Here is a 19,491-nt window from a genome sequence, read left to right on the forward strand (position 1 = left end):
AAAGAGTGAGGGAGATGACGCTGGTAAATAGCAATTGGTAAATGTGATTTATTAATAAGAACAAATTTATGTTTAATTGTCTTCTGCATTGAGAAGATTATCTGCAATACTTTAAATTACTATCAAAGGCAGAATTATATTATCACAACAGAACGTACTTTTTATAATCATAATCTTAGTTTCTAAAACTTTAACTCTGTATTTTAGTTACAGAAATCATCTCAGAATGGTGTGATTTTTAAGATTCATTCTTCCATACTTTTTCATTTAATTTATTGGGGTGACATTGGTTAATAAAATTATATAGGCTGCAAGTACGATTCATTAATATATCATCTGTATATTGCATTGTGTGTTCACACCCAAAGTCAAATCATCTGTCATCATATATTTGACCGCCTATGCCCTTAACTACCTCTACTATCCCCACTTTCCTTCTGGTAACCACTAAACTGTTCTCTGTGTCTAGGAGTGCTTTGTTTGTCTTGTTCTTTTTACATTCCACATATAGTTCTCAACTTTTTCTTTCTGACTTATTTCACTTAGCATGATCATCTCAGGATCTATTCTAGTTGTCACAAATGGCAATATTTCATCTTCTCTTATGGCTGAGTGATATTCCATTGTATATATGTGCCACATCTTTATCCAATCATCTTACCATAGGACAATTTTGGTTGTCTCCATATCTTAGCCACCATGAATAATGCTGCAATGAACAGAGGGGTGCATTTATCTTTATGGATAAACATTTTCAGATGTTGGGGGTAGGTATCCAGAAGAGGGATACAGTAATTCTATTTTTTAGAGTCATATAGTAATTCTATTTTTTAATTTTAGAGTCATACAGTAATTCTATTTTTTAAAGTCATACAGTAATTCTATTTTTTAATTTTTTGAGAAACCTCCATACTGTTTTCCATAGTGGCTGGACCAATTTGCAGTCCCAATAGCAGTGTATGAGGGTTCCTTTTCCCCACAACCTCTCCAACACTTGCTATGACTTGTCTTGCTGATAATAGCTATTTTTGGTTTTAGAGAAGATTTTATGAATTTGACCTCAAAGGCAAGTCAAGTAAAAGCAAAAACAAATGAATGGGACTATATCAAACTAAAAAGCTTCTGTATAGCAAAAGAAACCATCAACAAAACAGAAGTAACCTTCTGAATGGGTGAAGATATTTGTATACAATGCCTCCAATAAAGGGCTAATATTCAAAATATATAAAGAACTCATTTAACTCAACAATTAAAAAAAAAACAATTCAATTAAAAAATGGGCAGAAGACCTAAACAGTTGCTTCTCCCAAGATGACATACAAACGGTCCACAGATATATGAAAAGATGCTCAACTTCACTAATGAAATGCAAATTCTTAAAAAAAATAATCAGATACCACCTCATACCTGTAAGAATAGTTCTTCCATATTTTATGGCATTTCTAATAAGAAGAGGGGGTTTAATATATGAGATATTGTACTTAGTAGAGCTTTATAAACAAAAAAAAAATCTCACTTTTGCTCAGTAAATGCTCTCTGCTCAAATTGTTAACCTACTCCACAAATTGTATTGTTTCTCTTATGTTCCAAACACCAAAGACAGATCTCCCCTTTTTCATCTTATATCCTAGTGTAGAAAAACTGAAAATAAACCAATATGCATTCATATTTATATAAACATTTTCAGATTAATGTAAGTTTATGAAAGAAAATCAAAGTTGGCATAGAGAGTGAATGGGTGAGGTATAGTCAGTGCAATATTACAAGCAATTAGGAGAAAGGCTGTTTTGGTAGATATGCAAGTCTTGAGTGAAGAAAAGGTTTAGAGAAAGAACTATTAAGCACATAATCTAGATTCCTTAAAAATACACATGTAGTCCCCATGACATCTTCTTAATTTATATAATAAACAACATCTCCATATTACTAACTTATGAAGCAGATTACTTTCTCCCTCAGTTTTGTTAATATCCATGCATAAAGACAGTTGACTAGGATCAAATGTTATAGTCATTGATCAAAAGGATGTAATTCTTCATTCCAAGTTGTTGATTAAATATTATATATTCGATTCAATATGCTGTGCTCTAATCAATTCAACCAATATCACTGCTGAAGGTTACGAACGGAAGGCAAGTAGTTTAAAATATTTTGCTAATTTTTAAAGCGAAATACTTTAACCTACTAGACTTGGATAAAAGGCTATTTCCAAAAGCAAATAATATCCATTCCACCTCACTTTTACAAGTGTTGGCATAGAATAAGGAGAAATATGTTACATTGATCTGTCTTTAGCAAAAGCTCTACTTAACTTTCTTTTAGGTTTTCATCAAATTTTGCTCTTTTGTGATACTATTGTTCTTTTAACTGGTAAGATCAGTTTAATTAATTAAAGTTGTATAAATTCTATGCATTTATTTATTTTCTGTATGATATCCGAGGGATACCAGTGTTCATTAAATCATAAAGAATGGGATTCTAGGTGAAAAAAATCTCAAGTTCATCAGGACCTGATTTCTTCTATATTACACAAATGTCTAAGTGGGGTGTATTATATTTAATATAGTACAAAAGGAATAACAGTACAGCTTATGAGCAATGAGAACAAAAAAGCTAATACTGTTATGATTCTTCAATTAAAACACATAATCCACCTACACTCTTCTAAAAGAAGTCAAAATAAAAGCACACCGTTTTCATTTCTGTTTTTCATAAGCTTAATAAATACAGAACTTTAACCTTCAACACAACTCTTTTGTTTTGGAAAATAAAAGATTATGACACAATTAAACATGAATCCTTTTAGCTGCTTGTTTTACTAATAAATATTTATCAGACTGTGTAAGGAGGTACTTTATCCAGCAGCCAGGTATTACCAATAAGTTATGATTTGTTCCTAGAGAGAGTTTATAGCAAATTGGAAAAATCTTTAAATTTAAAACCAGACAGAAACCCGGCTCATCAATTTTTCCTTCTTAATTGTTCAGGGGAGTTATTTAACTTTTTGAGTTATAGTATTTTTACTTGTAGTTTGTAAACGTTAGAATCACTTTACATAATGGGTATGGTACATAAATAACCTAGAAATTAGAAGACCTGGGTCCTTATGATTTGGAGTGAATTACTTTAACACATTTATTTCATTATCATTTAGATAATTAAGTTTGTATTATATACATCTCAGTATGGTTGTGAGCTATAATGAAACAATGGATACAAAGACTGCTTTGACAATTATAAAGCTTTATGAATATGTATATATTACAAACCATTTTTCATTTGAGTTATATATACAGGCATTACATACTTCTTGAAAGCTTTCTTACCTAGTCTCTCCTTTTCAGTCTTTTCTAGAGCAGCAAGCACTCAACACAGACCATGTACACAGAGGGAGGGAAAATGTGCTGAGCTGATGAATACATGTTTGGATGTGGCAAATCACCTTATCAAACACTCACAGTGACACAACTGTAGTCTCTTTATAGACTCAAAGAATCACTATTGATTATAAGAAAGTAATTTTCTCTGGAGCCTTTGATGACTACCTAAAATGAGATTTTCTGATCTCCCTGTTTTGAGTTCAACTGATTTTTTTTCAACTCTATTCCTCATAAAAAGCTTTCACTTTCTTATTTTTGATTCTTATGATCTCCTTCGCTTTCATTTTAAATTTAATATTGAAACACTAATTTCATTCAGGAAATTGTTTAATGCTGCAGTTGGTATAAGGTGCTTTGTTTTTGTTTTTAACATGTAAACTCGTGTTACAATAAATTTAAAAGAGACGTTTCTTCCTTGCTTGTCATACAAGGGGCTTAATAAGTATAATTCTCAAACCACTTAATGTTCTCATTCAGTTTGAAAGATTTTAAGCTAAATAAATATTCTGTAAATTTAAGAATCAGGTAATTTGAATTACCTTATAGATTAAAAAAACTATTCTTTTCAATTACATTAGTTATTGAAGATGTGATGGTGAAAATGGCTATGGAATTGGCTATATTTATGTCAGTCAATGCAGAGCAGATAATAATCTAACAGATATATAATCATGAGAGTATAAATAAAATACCCTATTTGTCTTTATGCCACACTATAATGTATTACTATCTCATTTACAATCTTTATGTTTAGCTTAATGTATACTATTCAAACAATGACTGTTCCCTGCCTGCCCCCCAACCTGAAAGAGACACAATAGAATGGCCCCCTAGATTTAGACTCCTAGGACTGCTAGAATCCCAGCTTCACCAGGTATTACCTAAGCCACTTTGGGCTTGTTTTTAAATTTCTCTATGCCTCAGTTTCCTTATCCATAAAATAGGGATATTGATCATACTTACTGGATTCTTCTGACTATTAGGAATGAGAATATGTGTTAAATGCATAGGAAAGCTCCTGGCATATATTAATCAGTCATCTTCCTTCTCCTTCACCTTTTCATCACCATCTTTAGATGGGGTATGAAGTGTACAGGAAAGCCTCACATGCTCTGGATGACAGCAGGGGAATAATAGAAGCATGGGTATATGAAACGGAAATGTAAGACAAAACGCTACCTCTCAAAGAAGAAATGCATTTGTGACAGAGGATGGCTATATGCTCTCAATGTCCTTATTCTGGTCATACAGAAAGGTTTTATTTCTCATCATTCTGACAGACATACTGGGGTCCACTGGGGTACGTCACTGGTTTCCAGCCAATGGTACCAGGGTATTAGTGATAGATATCACTTCCAAACCTAATCAGGTATCTCCATTATCACTCACTCATGTTCTTTCCCTCATCTGCTAGACTCAGAGGCCCTGTGTTCAAGATAGTAGCCGAATGAGATGGGAGGAGCAGGGATCCCGTCATTCATTGTCAGATGTCCGGTATTGTCAAAGGCATTAACAAAAGCAAACCCTCATCTTATTAAGCCTTTGAAATCTGAGTTTATTTGTTAGAGTTCCTATTCTTAATTTTCATACTGATTACTAAGCAAATATCACAGTTCTAAAGCCATTCTTCTGTGTTCTACTTTAAGATGCTGGAGCTGGGAGCCTTCGAACCAGATTTCTCCTTTGACATTTACCTCTTGGTAAGGTTCAGCCAACATTAGTGCTAAAGGAAATGAGAATATGGGAGGAGAGAGAAAGGACTTGACTTGCTTCTTATTGCTCACCCTCAGTTTGTTAGTGTCATTCCAGCAAAATTTTAGGTCAGCAATTAAAGTTGGGCCCAGTTTCTACATTTCCCCCCCTCCACACTCCTCGAACTATCTTTACTGCACCATCCCCTTCCTCCCACCTGGATACATAAAATTAAGAAGTGTATCTCCTTCATGGTCTGCGTCCTAGATCTTCACGGTCCCTCCTCTGAACTTCGGAGCTTTCTGAAGCCGCTGAGAAGCATCCCTCCTCAGTCTGGGGTGCAGTTCAGGGGCCTCTCCTTCAGCCTCTAGGTTCAAATAACTCCAGCCTCCTCCCTATGCTACTCTTCTGTGTGGACACTTGTTACCTCTAGCAGTTACTAAACCTGTGTACTCTCTTGTTTCTTTTTTGGTCTTCCAATACCAGATTAATTTTTTTATACTATGTTTTCTGTTAAAATTACTGTTTTCTGCTTTCCTGAGTGTACCCCAACTTTTATAACGATTCAAATCCAGCAATTTGTAGCTGTGCTACCATAACAAAATCTAAAGCATGTGGCATCTGCTTAACAGCTGGACAATGGGTAGCAAGGAAATGGATTTCAAAGCTAGACGGCCATCTTCTATCTGCACGATGTTTTGGCAAAACTCTTGGTAAAATTGCTGTCTGAATTAACTTGAGAAACAGTAATTTGAGAAACAGTCAGTGGGACTGCTGGGTCACAACACTTAAAATAGATTGAAAAACAAAACTTAATAATGTATGTTGACTATTGCTGGCTATACTCAGTAAAGTGTTACCAGAGAAACATGAGCTCAGAAACTAATTAGCTTCTGTGAAAGCAGATCTGACCCAGAACAGCGAGAATCCAAAAGTGTCAGAGCTGATTGGACAAAATGTCTGGCTTCTTCTAAAGTTAACCCCAAGTGGTGAGACATGACACTGATGCAGGTGCTGAGGAATAAACATCCAATAAAAATTCACATTTGAATAAAGTGACTCAAGGCAAATATGAGATTTAGAGTTAAAATAAAACAATAAAATTAATAAACTTAATTTAAAAACCTAATTAATAGTTAATAATGTTAATGAACTTTATAAATAAAGTTAATAAACTTAAAAAGTAACTCAAGGCAAATGCGAAATTTAGAACTGAAATAAAACTTCTCAGTTGAACAAAGTAACTCTGGTAAAAATCAGGTTGAGGACATGGTCCTCCCACCTATTTTTCACAATATCATCTTGTGAGAGAGACATGGGAGAAGAGGAAGTCAAAGACATACAATAAAGTAGTTTCGTAGGCACATGGACTGTCAGGAGGCAAGCAGATCAGAACCCTTTAAGTATTTCAGAGGATTGTAGTAGTAAAATACCATGATCCCAGAAATATGAGCCTTAGAATATTTAAAACTTAAAACATCTCTTGGTCTTTTAATTTTTCCCAAACAGGAAAAATATTTAAGGCTCTACAACCCTCAACAGGCACTTCAAATGTAGACAAGGAGAATAATAGAAAAGGAAGATCATCCCAGGGGCTAGAAAGAACCATGGACAGGAAGATGGAGAAAGTCTATTCCAGGATCCTCCCTGATCTTTTGATTGGGAAGTCTTTATGATATCTATCCAGTAGGATTTTACCTCTGATTTCCAAGTGTATCTGATTCTTTCTCTTTCCAAGCATGAGAGTTTCTTGTGTTTCCCTCGTCCTACTCCTTACCAGTATACTGGGTATAAATGTGTGTTGGGAGCATGCTGCAAAATAAAGATAATTTATTCATACGTGGTTCATCATCATTATTATTTGATAAGGACAATGAATAATCAGAGATCATGGACTTGAGCTGAATTTAGTGTCTGAAAGAATTTTTAGTTATCTTTTGGCATGTAATAATTCTTTTTCAAGATAGAGGGGAAATATGACATGGATATTTGGAGTCTAGAAAGGTAGACTGTGGCAGAGATAGGCTAAATGCTCACTAATTCCATCTGCTTTCCTAGCCACATAGCTTTCTAACATTTATCAGACTCCCTTACAGTTCAGATGGGGCCAATGGAAGCATGTCCACACATTCAAGGCTGTTCCATAACAGTCCATGCACAATGGCCCATGTAGTCTCTTCCTTTTCCTCAGTGTTTTAAGAGTCCATGTGCTTAAGATAGCATAAAAAAGCTGAAAGAAATTTGTATCTTTGACTCATCAATTGACAGTGAACCTCCCAGGAGAGCTGCCTAGCACACGTGGGCTACAACATAAGAAAAAAATACTTGATTTTTTATGTTAGGAAACTGAGATTTTTGGTTATGTTACAATGGCTGGAGTTTATCCCCCAATACAGCATTAGATTTCAATAAATTAATTACTGGATTTAATTTAATTGGTAACTTAACGTCTTTTTCTTTCTACTAAAAGTATTCTAATGAGAAGAAAATATCATCATGAAAGTGAGATAGTATGGTAGAGTAGAAAAAGCTTTGCCTTGAGAAGTCTAGCTTCTAGTAATCCTTTTAACATTTACTGGCTAAGTGACACTTGTAAAGCCAATTAATTTCTCTGGGCCACGGTTTTTACACATTGGTAAAATGAGGCTAATATTAGATTTCCCAGTTATAAGAGAAAGCCGGGCCAAATGTTTGCTTAAGATTTTTTATGGTTTTGATCTATGGTTCTATGAAATAGGAATTAGGCACTAAAGCCACTCTAATGAAAGCACAGAGGCAATTGTTTTGTTTAAGAAATTTTAGCTACTTCATGATACCAGACAAGTCTAGTTTTATGAATACATACTGTGTAACATATGGTGTTAACTCATGCCAAGCCGTTTTATTTAAAATGATACTTTACAAAAAAAAGATCACGTCGAAGTGAGATGAAATGGTGCAGATGATAATTTCAAAGAATCTATTCTGTAGAACTTTGACTACACACTCGAGTTGCACACATTACTCATACCCTCAGCCCTCTCCCCACCATCTCAGATGATGAAACTTAAGCGGGATTCCCACTTCAATGTTTTGTCAACTGAGAGCCTATCCCTTCAGATGATTTCTCTTTATAGTCATTCACTAATATTTGTTCAAGATCATTATTTCTATGTAAAATAATAAAAATTATTAAATAACTCAAAAGTAAAAAAAAACAAATAAAATATTTGCTCCTGTTTGATTATATATTCATCAACTAATAAAATCAGGCTAATGAAAATGCTCGCATTCTTATAAAACGCTAAAACAATAATTAAAATATATCTGGTATGTCAAAATAAAACAGATTAAATGGAATTTTCCTTCTTTAAATAGAATCGAAGAATGTTGCAACCAAAATCTAAATGAAGAGCATATAAAACTTGTTTGCTAATGAGTTCTCTTTTCCTAATCACTGGGAGATAATGGTTAGCTAAAGCTGAGCATCTGAACTTAAAGCAGAAAACAAAACATAAAAGAGTATGTTACTGGCTTGTCTTCAAATTATTTTTGCAATTGTTTAATTTATAATTTTATATAAAAATTATAATTTTTGAATCTTTTCAGATATTTAAAAATATATATTAAATATTTGAAACTAATTTAAATAAATAAATATATATTAAAATATACAAAATGTATGATTCTGATTTTTCATTGTTTTTGAATAGCTCTGTACTTTCTCTTTGCTCCACTGATTCCATTAAACAAATATAGAATGCAAGATATGAACTTTAAATATCTCTTAAAGGTCCGTAAGATAATGGAAGAACAAAGAAAGAAAAAGAGAAAGAAATTCTTGTTTAATCTAAATTAAACTCTAATATCATATGACATTAAGATATTTCTATTACTATCCATTAACTAAACGGAATCTATAGGAACAATATAACACAAATGCAAATACTATTGTAAACAAGAATGTTTATTCAGAAAGTCATCTCTCTTCCCATTTCCTTAGCATTTCATTTACATACAAGCTATTTTGAGGTAAAATAACTTTTCACTCACCAGTGTGGAGGTTTGTGAGGCATCAGCCAAATCCCCTGAGATCTCAGGTGTTCGCGTGTTGTGAGGGATTCTGTGAGGGTTACGGGCTATCGCTTCACACCAGCCCAGCATTTTCTCCTTCCTCTTATCCCTTTTCAATTTCTGAAATTCTGAAAATAATTTACATTCCCTGAAACAGGTTACTTATTTTAGTTGTCTATTTTTGGAAAATGTACATAATTGAAATTAAATAAGCAATTTACGAAATACCAATAGAGACATTTTAGTTTAACCAGAGGTTACAGGGAGGAAAAGAATATTCTGGTTATTAATAGTATACCAGAGCCATGGGAAAATGAAAGCAGCACACAACTATTCAAAGAACCTAACATCTTTTATATGCCAATTTGTGATACTCTAGACTGGGAATACCTTGCATCGAGTACTAGGTGTTATTTTCAGGGATCAGTTTATGACATGAAGTTTTTAACTTGGGAGCCAAGAACAGACCCAGATGCTGATATATAGCTACATATCTCTGTGACATCTAAAATTTGTCAAAGGTTTTCAGCTGAATGCCCTACAGATGGAGAATAAATTGAACATAGGCCAGTGACAAAGATTACGCATTCTAGCAATGGAATGATTATCTCCCTTATAAAGTAGTTTGCCAAGTAAAGAAGGATAAATTTTAGGGTCAGCATGGTAAATTTAATATAGGACATCTGTCATCAGTATAATCTATTAAAAAATAATAGTTTGAAAAAAATCTCCTTACTATCTCATGAGTAAAAATATTCCACAATTCTTTGTAGGTTTCCAAACTTCCCATTTGAGGGACTTTTTGTCTTTGAAAAATTATATCAACAATGACTTTTAACATAATGGAGAAAACATATTCTCCATTTTAAAGTTTTAAAGCCTACTTTTCTACTCCACCACCCTCAGTAATTAGAAATAGTTTATTGCAGGTCTTTAGTTAAATGCATTACACTGTCAATTAAATATCAAAAATAATGTGGAGTAATTATTTTTCACAGCATCCAAAGCAATTAGCAATCTGGTGGTTTATAACATCTCAGGGATTCAAAATAGCACATTTCATAGCACTAAGAAAAGTAACATAAAGAAAGGTTGCGCTAACAGATTGATGAGTTATTACCTTAAATGACAAAATATTCAAGATAAATGGACTTGAACAATGTAAATAAGGAAGTTATTTAAAAAAACTTTTATAAAAACTAAGTCTAAGATACTCAATGGAATGGATTTCTTAATAAGATTAGCAATCTAATATAAGTGAATCCTTCATTTGAGATACAAGGAAATGGTGAGGGTGCTTTAAAACAATTGTTTGAACAAGCAACAAATTATTAAAGCTTGCCCTTTCAAACACATTGCTTGAGGTTTTATTGAAAATTCTTATCTATGTTATACAAAATCTGCATATCCAACTAATTTGCACTCATCAGTTTAAATTACATTTCTTGAAGTGTGCTACGAGTAAATGAGAATTAGTATCTTTATTCAAAGGCAAGGAGTGCAATGATACAGAATGACCAAAACAGTTTAATCAAGTATAAACAAATGGTTCTACTTGCTAAGTCATTTCCCATTTATTTGCTTAAATATTTTAACTCTGTAATTAAATATCACTTTAGTACTTATAATAAAACGTTGAATTAATACATGAATAAAAAGCATAATCAAATGGCCCACAAAATTATATCATCAGTACCCATTTTGGGATATGTTTTTAAAGGCAGCCGACTTCTTACTTCTCATTCAGTTTCTGAGATTAAATAAAACAGTTTAATTTCATTTGCAGCATGCTTTTGTGCTAGTGGTGGTGGGCACAGCTATGTTTCTCCTTATTCAGTCGAAATTAACCCATAAGTATTTATTGAGCCCCTACTATATTACTGGTATTGAAGTATGTATGGAAGAGTCATAGATGAAGATTACTTTCATTTTTGATTTGTGTTGGATTCAGTGCAATATTTAGGAGAATTTTTAAATCCAAGAACAAATAGGGTCTTTCTGGCTCACAAATTTTTTAATTTGTCAATTTATTTGCTCAACTCCAAGGTGACTGCCTGCTCCTCTTGATCTTAGATGTCTTCCCTGAAGTTGGCTTCTGCAAACCACCTCTTTGAATTGTTTTGTTGAATTGCTAACAACAAGTCATCATGGCAACAGCTATTAAAATTTTGACTATACCTGCCTGCTGAAGTAAGATAATAAAATGTCAACTGTATTCTAGTTCTGTTTTGCATGTAACAGTTATTATCTTAATTCTAGAATGTTTAAGTATGCTAAATCATTCAACAAGTTAAAATACATACTGTTTTTACCTAAATAATGTGTTCATAATGATCACTGAATGTTCACCATGGTTACTGTATTCTGTTGTGGGAAAACAGAAAAGAAACACAATATAAAGCTATGGCCTTTAAGACTGAAAAGCTTACAATTTTACTTAAGACATATTTACAGGAATATGTACAAAGAAAGTTAAATGTGTGAAATGATAAGGTGATTCTACAGAGCTTCACTTCGGCTTTTATTACATGAATGAAGAATATATGAGAGTATAAAAAAGGCCTATGATGATTACATTACTACATCTGGACATTCACATCATATTATAAAAGAGAAATTTTATTTAATGAAATTTTGTTTATTAACTTGCTCTATATAATATTAAACCACAGACTTTACCGGCTACCTTAAAATCAAAGAATTATATCTAGAAGAAACCAATGCTTAAATGGCCTCAAAAGAAGTATTATGGGTGTAGGCAAATTAAAAAAGACAGAGGAAGGGAAAAAAGAGAGATCTGCTGCCTCATCCTGTAAATTCCTTTTAGTAAGAAACTGTGATAGTTGCTCAAGACATTATCTTGTTTTCTGTTATCACAGAACACATAGAGTTTAGGTCACATTTCAAAGAAAGCTTTTTTGCATCATTGATGATAAAGTAAAGAAGCAAGAAATAGTCCAGAAAGAAATCTAACTATGGGCGGTGAACACACAATGCAATAATATATATATATATTACTTACTGTTGAATTGTATACTTGAAACTTATTTGATTTTGTTAATAGATGTTACCATAATAAATTTTAAAAAAATAAAGGAGAGGGAGCAACTATAAAAAAAAAGAAAAAAAGAAATAGTTTAGGTGATTTAAGATAACTGAAGGGTTAATAATGTTGATTGCTGAGTCTCTGCAGACGAGCATACTTCTGACACAGGTCTGGAGTACTCATCATATTCTTACGTGTAAGAATGTACTGTCAGTCAGAAGGGTAGGCAAATTATGAGCATTTATAATTAACCCTAAAGCGCTTTAAACTGTGAGTATCATTAGCATTATATCAGAAGAGGAAAGTGGTCATTAAGCATTCATGTTAATTGCTATCTAACCATTGAACCAAGCTAATATGTGATGCAGCAATGAGCAACTTATTTAATGATCACAGGAAATTGAGATTTAACTAAGCTTAATTTTTAATATGCTACTTCAAGCAGATATTTAATTTAATAAATAGGAGCACAGAGCATTCTCTGTGAACTAAATTGACAACAAATTAAAATTAGGAAGAAAAAAATTGTAAAGCAATTGGGTATATCTCATGGAGGATAATTTACTTTTAATTCAGAACACTGAACACTTCCTTTGTGCCAGACACTGTGCTTGGAACTACTGGTACAGAGAGTAAAGAGATCCAGAGCTCAGACTTCACAGGGGAGACTGACAAGTAGACAAACTTTGACAGCAGTGCGATGAGTATTATGAAAACTTTGAGAAAAGATGTTTGGCTTAGTATCAGCTAAAGGAAAGGTTGATTTTAGATGACTCTGCAAAGAAAATAAAATTACAAATAATTTCCATGAAAATTATAATTATTACTATTCCGAACCTTCTGCCACTACCAGCTGTGTTGCACAGTTCCAGGGGCATCATCCACAATGTAATCTAGGTAAATAGCTCTGTGTTCCAAAAAATGTTCTTCATATAAAACACCTTGTGAATGGTGTGCCTGGAGCTGTGCAAACCTGGCAGAAGGAAAGTCTGGCTGATTTCTCCAAGTAAAGCTTATTATACTTACCTTATTGTACCCAAGTCTAATGTAATTTAATCTTAAAATAAAACCTTGTTCTCCTCACAGAAAAAAAATGCAGTCGCCTGCTTCCATCTTGCGTCTCTACCTCCTCAACTATTTCCTTCCTAAAATTTGCTCACTCTGCATCATATCCAGTACAGTTAAAGGCCTGGCCAAATGCTCTCTTTCGTTACCACATACATATACTTGAGAAAGCTCCCCACACACCTCCACTCATGCAGACAACCATACTTAAAATTGAGTCTTAAGAATAGTCCTTGTCTAAAAATCTGAAAGATGTTTCACTTGAAAATTTGAGATGTGGCTCTCTATATAGCTTAGTGTCACTAAGAAATATGTCTCAACTACTGAATACTTTCTTTCCCCAGAATAATAATGCAGTGCAAACTCCATTATGAAAGAAACAACCTGCAAATAAGAGAAGGAAAAGACAGTTAGGAATATGCTTCCCTTCCTCATTTAAGTGCTTATCTCTTAGAATTGATGTTTCCTGAAGGTGTGCGTGCGTGCGTGTGTGTGTGTGTGTGTGTGTGTGTGTGTGTGTGTAGTACTCCCTAGATACTCAGAAAATTATAACATGCATGCCTAAAACTCACTCCAACCGGTACTATGGAATTCTATGGGGATGTTTGGAAATGTTCCCACACAACTAAGAATTATTTTTAATGCATTGGAGTGAGAAATACTACCAAACAACTACCTGCTGGAGATGAATTTTGAAAGTCTTTAGACCAGACAGTCTCTAGACAAGATAACTATAGTTGTTAAATTTACTGCTATGAAATGGAGATGTGTCCTGGGGTCCTTCTGATTTCTATGAGTAGGATGTGAGGTTTCTCAAATGGACAAAGAGGTTCATTGTTGTATTCTAGGATGTGGAACACTGACATAATACCTAATAAATAATTGATAATAAAATGAATGGTAAAAGAAGAGTTCTTCTTTGAGTAAAGTCTGGAAATGGGAACAACCATAAGGCGACTCATAGTGAAGATTTAAATTCTTCAATGTTGTTGTTTGGACTATAGGAAAGATATATTTAGTATAGTTTTCTTTCTAAAAATTCTCTCTCTGCTTCGCAATTCCTTTTAGAAGCACCAATCTTTTCATGAAGTCTTATAAGTTACTCTAGCCGTGGGAGGAAGTCCAATGATAAATGAAGAAATGGCACAATGAAAAGCAGTAGGGCTCTCAATCCCTCCTCTGTTGAGACAGTGTAGAGAGAGAAGTTTTTTGAAGAGATAGTTTTGGTAGCGACAGGAGCCGTAACACTAAAGACTGTTAGAAACAGGAGAAATGGGCAGCTTCCAGGTAGGCAACTTTTGGAAAACTGTTAAGAACAGTGACTCCTCCAGTCTTACTATACTGAGAAATAATGACTCAGCAGATGAAGGGAAAGTCACACACAAATACCCACACCAAAGATGGAAGAGTTGTTTTTTAGTGATGACTATAAAGCTTTTTGATAAAATTGAATGTGCTACCTCAACACTTAGCACATATGTTAGACCAATATTTTAGACATAAAAAATGAAATATGAGGGACTTCCATTCTAAGCTATGACATGTAAAGAGGAAATTATCACTGCTATCCTTACAAAAAGATAAAGACGAACAAACTGAAAATCCATGATTTTTCTTGGAACCATCACAGTATGAGGTTGTGAGACAAACCGCCACCCCAAAATACAAAGAGACATACGAATACAGAGACACATGGCCAACTTCAGAATACATGGAGAGAACGCAGTAATTTTGATGTTATTACTGGAGGCACAATATGAACTAGATTGAGAATGAGAACTTCCTGGAGGTTGCATTCTCAGTGAGGGCCCCACACTGCCCTGGGTTTTCCACCAGGAAATTTACCTAGATCTCATGATGAAAAGCTGAACAAGATACCATTGTGGCACTAATAGAAAGAAGGAAAGAGTAACCATCACAAAAAATAACAAAGACCCATTCTCTAGGGAAAATATCTTAGCAGTCATATTAACCTACCTGGACGAAAGGCATTTCTCCTACTCTAGGCCTTTTCAGCCTTCCTGCCTCACCTAAGGTGGAGAAGGAAGCTAAGAAACACTTGTGAAGGCCCTAGCCCAGGAACACAGACCTGTCAAAAGACTTAGATTTAACCACAAAATTATCAAATACTTCCCCTCTACTGTACCTCACCGTCATATCAATAGGGCTTCCGGATAATAACAGCAGATTATATCCTAAAGAATTGCAGATACAAACTCTCTTTGACCTAGGGAAGCTCAAAGTCAACAAGACAAACACAAAGACACTACAAGAATCCAAAGTATCCAGTAGCTCTAGCTAGCAAACATTAAATACAGCCCAATTTTTAGCCAAAATAACACAGAAACTAATATATCATATGTGGCCTTCAACCAAAACGATTAGAAAGTATACTAAAAAGCAATAAAAAAACAATCTGAAGAGTCATAAAAAAGCATCAGACTCAGATTCAGATATGACACAGATATTGGAATTATCAGATAGGCAATTTAAGATATCTAGAATTAATATATTGAGAGCTATGATGGAAAAAGTAGACAACATTCAAGAACTGATAAGTAAAGTAAGCAGAGAAATGGGAACTCTAAGAAAGAATCAAAATGAAATGCTAGAAATCAAAATATTCTAACAGAAATAAAGAATGCCATTGATGGCCTCATTAGTAGACTGGACATGCCCCCCCAAAGTATACTGAGTTTGAAGACAGAACTACAGAAACTTCACAACTGAACTCAAATGAGAACATAGAATGGAAAAAAAAAGAGCAGAACATCCAAGAATTGTGGGATTACTTAAAAAGATGTAAAATATACATAATTGGAAGAAAAAATAGATAACAAAGCAGAAGAAATATTTGCAGGACACAAGGTTAATACACAAAAGTTAATTGCTTTCCTATACACTGTCAATGAACAATTGGAATCTGAAAATAGAGAAAGCAATATCACCTTGAATAGCCCAAAAAGAAATATCTAGGTGTAACTCTAACGAAATGAATACAGTATCTTTATAGAAAATTACAATATTTTGATTTTAAAAATTAGAGAAAACCTAAATAAATACAGACATATTGTGTCCATGAATGGGAATACTCAATATTGTTAAGACATCAATTCTTTCTAACTTAAGCTATAGATTCAGCACAATCCCCATTCAAAATCTCGGCAAGCCATTTTGTATATATTGATAAACTTATTCTAAAGTTTCTATAAAAAGGCAAAATATACCTAGAATAGCTAACACAATAGTGAAGTATAAAGCTGAAGGACTCACACTACCTAGTTTCAAAATTTCCTATAAAATTTCAGTAACCTAGTCAGTATGGTACTGGCAAAAGAATAAACATATGATACAACAGAACAGAATACAGAGTCCAAAAATAGAATTACAATCAACTCATCATTGAAAAAAAAACAGCAAAGGCAATTCAAAGAAAATAAAATAGTATTTTCAACAAATGGTTCTGGACACCCACATGTAAAAAGATCATATCTATTAATAAAACCTTACGCTTTTAATAAAAATTTATTCAAAATGAATTGGAGATGTAATTTGAATGCAAAAGTATGAAACTTCTGGAAGAAAACAAAGGAGAAAATGTGTGTGATTTTCTCAGCAATGAAGAGTTAAATACTAAAATAAAATTACAATTCATGAAAGAAAAATAATTGTTAAGTTAGAATTTATTAAATTCTTAAACTCCTATTCTGTAAAAGAGTTTTAACAGAATGGAAAGCAAAGCCACAGACTAGAAGAAAATATTTGAAAAATGCCTATCAGATAAAGGACTTGTATCAAAATATACAAAAAAAAAAAAAATTAAAAAACAAAAAAAAAACCCTCTTAGAACTCAAAATTAAGAAAAAAAAAAAAAAACAATAAAAAAATGGGCAAACGATCTGAACAGACACCTCACCAGGAGGATATACAGATGACAAATAAGCATATGACAGATATCACCATATGTCATTAGGGAATTGCAAATTAAAACAATGAAATACCACTACACATCTATTAGAATGGCTCAAACCTAACAAACTGATAACACCAGATGCCAGCAAGGAGGCGAAGCAACAGGAATTCTCATATACTGCTGGTAGAAATGCAAAATAGTACAGCTACTTTGGAACATAATTTGGTAGTTTTTAACAAAGATAAACATTAGTCTACCCATACAATATGGCAATTGTTCTTGTAGCTATTTACCCAACTGATTTGAAAATGCTGTTTCCACAAAAACCTGTAATATTTACAGTAGCTTTACTCATAATTGCTCAAAATTGGAAGCAACCAATATATCTTTCACCAGGTGAATAGATAAAGAAATTGTGGTACATCCATATAATGATAGATTATTCAGAAATAAAAGAAATGAGTTATTAAGCCATAAAAAGCACAGATGAATCTTAAATGTATATTGCTATGTTAAAGAAGACAGTCTGAAAAGGGCTAGTTTATGTATGACTCCAATTATACGACATTCTGGAAAAGGCAAAACTGTAGCAACAGGAAAATGATCAGTGATAAGGCAGTGAAACTATTCTAATTGCTACTGTAATGGTGAATACATTAGACTACACATTTGCAAAAACCTATAGAACTTCATGGCACAAAGTGCAAACTTTAAGATGTGTGCAAATTAAAACATTTTATTTAAGAGGTTGGGGAATTCCCAAATGCAATCTGAAAAATAGAATCTACACACATTACCAACGTACGAAACAATCTCACTGAAGAGTTGAGGGAAAAGGTGCTACCTAAATAACTATAAAAATGAGTGGAGTCTATAAAATGAAAGCAAAAAAATATATATATATATTGTATAGCTAGGTACTATGCTTTAGTTAATGAAATTGTTCCCCATGGAGGTATGGTTTAACAATTCTGATACAGCTATACACATATGCTGGAACTGAACAATTAAGTAGGTTGTTGGCAGATAGCGAGGGCCAGGTTTCTCAGTGTTGGAGTGGGAGGTTACAGAAAAGCAAGGGGAGAAGGCACATGCCATGTGGAATTAGAGATGGAGACACCAGTATGAACTCATGTTTAGTTTAATATAGACACATATGATTACACATAGAAATATTTATAAATATGTGTATATTCATGAATATATACATAAACGTATACATATATATCCTTGATCTGTCAGTTGAGAGGGACTAGAAGCAATAACACCCCAATAGCAATGAATATACCTAGGGGCCAAATTTTGGTTTCTAATACTATTCTCCAATAAATCGAACCAGGACTGCTTGGAGAAAAGGCTGATTCCAGTACTGGGACAGGAAATACATAGGATGAGCCTGGATTAACTTGTAGTGTCAGAAAATAAGGAAATGTTGAGAAATGAAACAAACCATAAAACAAACCAAACGCAATTATGGCTATATGCCAAAGGAACACAGGAGCCAAATGAATTGAATCCCAATGACCAAAGCTGGAATAATTTGAGCAACGAAATAAAATAGTATCATATTGCTATCTTATGAATAAAATAAAATTCATCAGTTTATACTGATGGAAATAAATGGTAGAATAAAGAAATAAATGGAGAACAGAAAAATTTCTCACGCAGAATTCTAAATAATTTGTGTAGATTGTCGGTCCTCAAAGGCTGAGGAGCGTAACTTCCCACTCTGTTACAGACTGTATATAAAAACTTCCTTCTAAAGAGTGCAATATGGAAGGATGGAAAAGAAGAGTAACTTTACAGTGGAGAAAACTGCCAGACCCCACCTTAGCTGGGTTATTAAAGTCAACATCAACAGTGATGTCATGTTGATAGCATGTACCCTTTTAAGACGTGATATAAATGTTTCTTTACCTCTGGAGTCTCCTTTCAAAAATCCCATAACCCTATTCTAACAATGAGAAAAATTATCAGAAAATTTCCATAGAGGAACATTCTACATAATCCCTGAACAAAGATCTTCAAAACTGTCAAGGTCATCAAACAAAGTACATCTGGGAAAGCATTAACCAAGAGGACCCTAAGGAGAAATGAGGATTAAATGAAATGTATCCTGAATGTGATGCTGGGAAAATGACATTAGGTAAAAATGAAGGAAATCTGAATAAAGTACAGACTTTAGTTAATTTTAATGTATTCATATTGGTTTACTAATTATAACAAATGCACCATACTAATATCTAAGATCTTAATAACAGGGAAAACTGGGTACAGGGCATATGTTCATAATTTTTCTGTAAATATAAAACTATTATAAAATAAAAAGCTTATTTAAAAAA

At 33.3% G+C, this 19,491-nt stretch overlaps 1 protein-coding gene across 32 annotated transcripts in view; it reads right to left on the reverse strand.

Moving 5' to 3' along the window:
• Positions 1-19,491, reverse strand: part of MARCH1 (membrane associated ring-CH-type finger 1) — a 574,299-nt gene that overhangs the window by 226,694 nt on the left and 328,114 nt on the right. For 2 of the 32 annotated variants that reach the window (XM_025050353.1, XM_025050356.1), the window contains 2 exons: positions 11,438-11,489; positions 9,105-9,253 (listed from right to left, as the gene is read on the reverse strand). The exons of 22 other annotated variants lie outside the window; for them this stretch is intronic. In XM_025050353.1, coding sequence (XP_024906121.1) covers positions 9,105-9,215 — 111 coding nt within the window. In that variant the 5' untranslated portion in view covers positions 9,216-9,253; positions 11,438-11,489. Of the gene's footprint in view, positions 1-6,770; positions 6,885-9,104; positions 9,274-11,437; positions 11,490-19,491 lie in introns of those variants that run through there. 8 more of the 32 variants (XM_025050373.1, XM_025050364.1, XM_025050354.1 and 5 more) reach the window with 6 other exon arrangements.

The sequence above is a fragment of the Pteropus alecto genome, unplaced genomic scaffold, assembly GCF_000325575.1.
Source record: "Pteropus alecto unplaced genomic scaffold, ASM32557v1 scaffold166, whole genome shotgun sequence".
Lineage (NCBI taxonomy): Eukaryota > Metazoa > Chordata > Mammalia > Chiroptera > Pteropodidae > Pteropus > Pteropus alecto.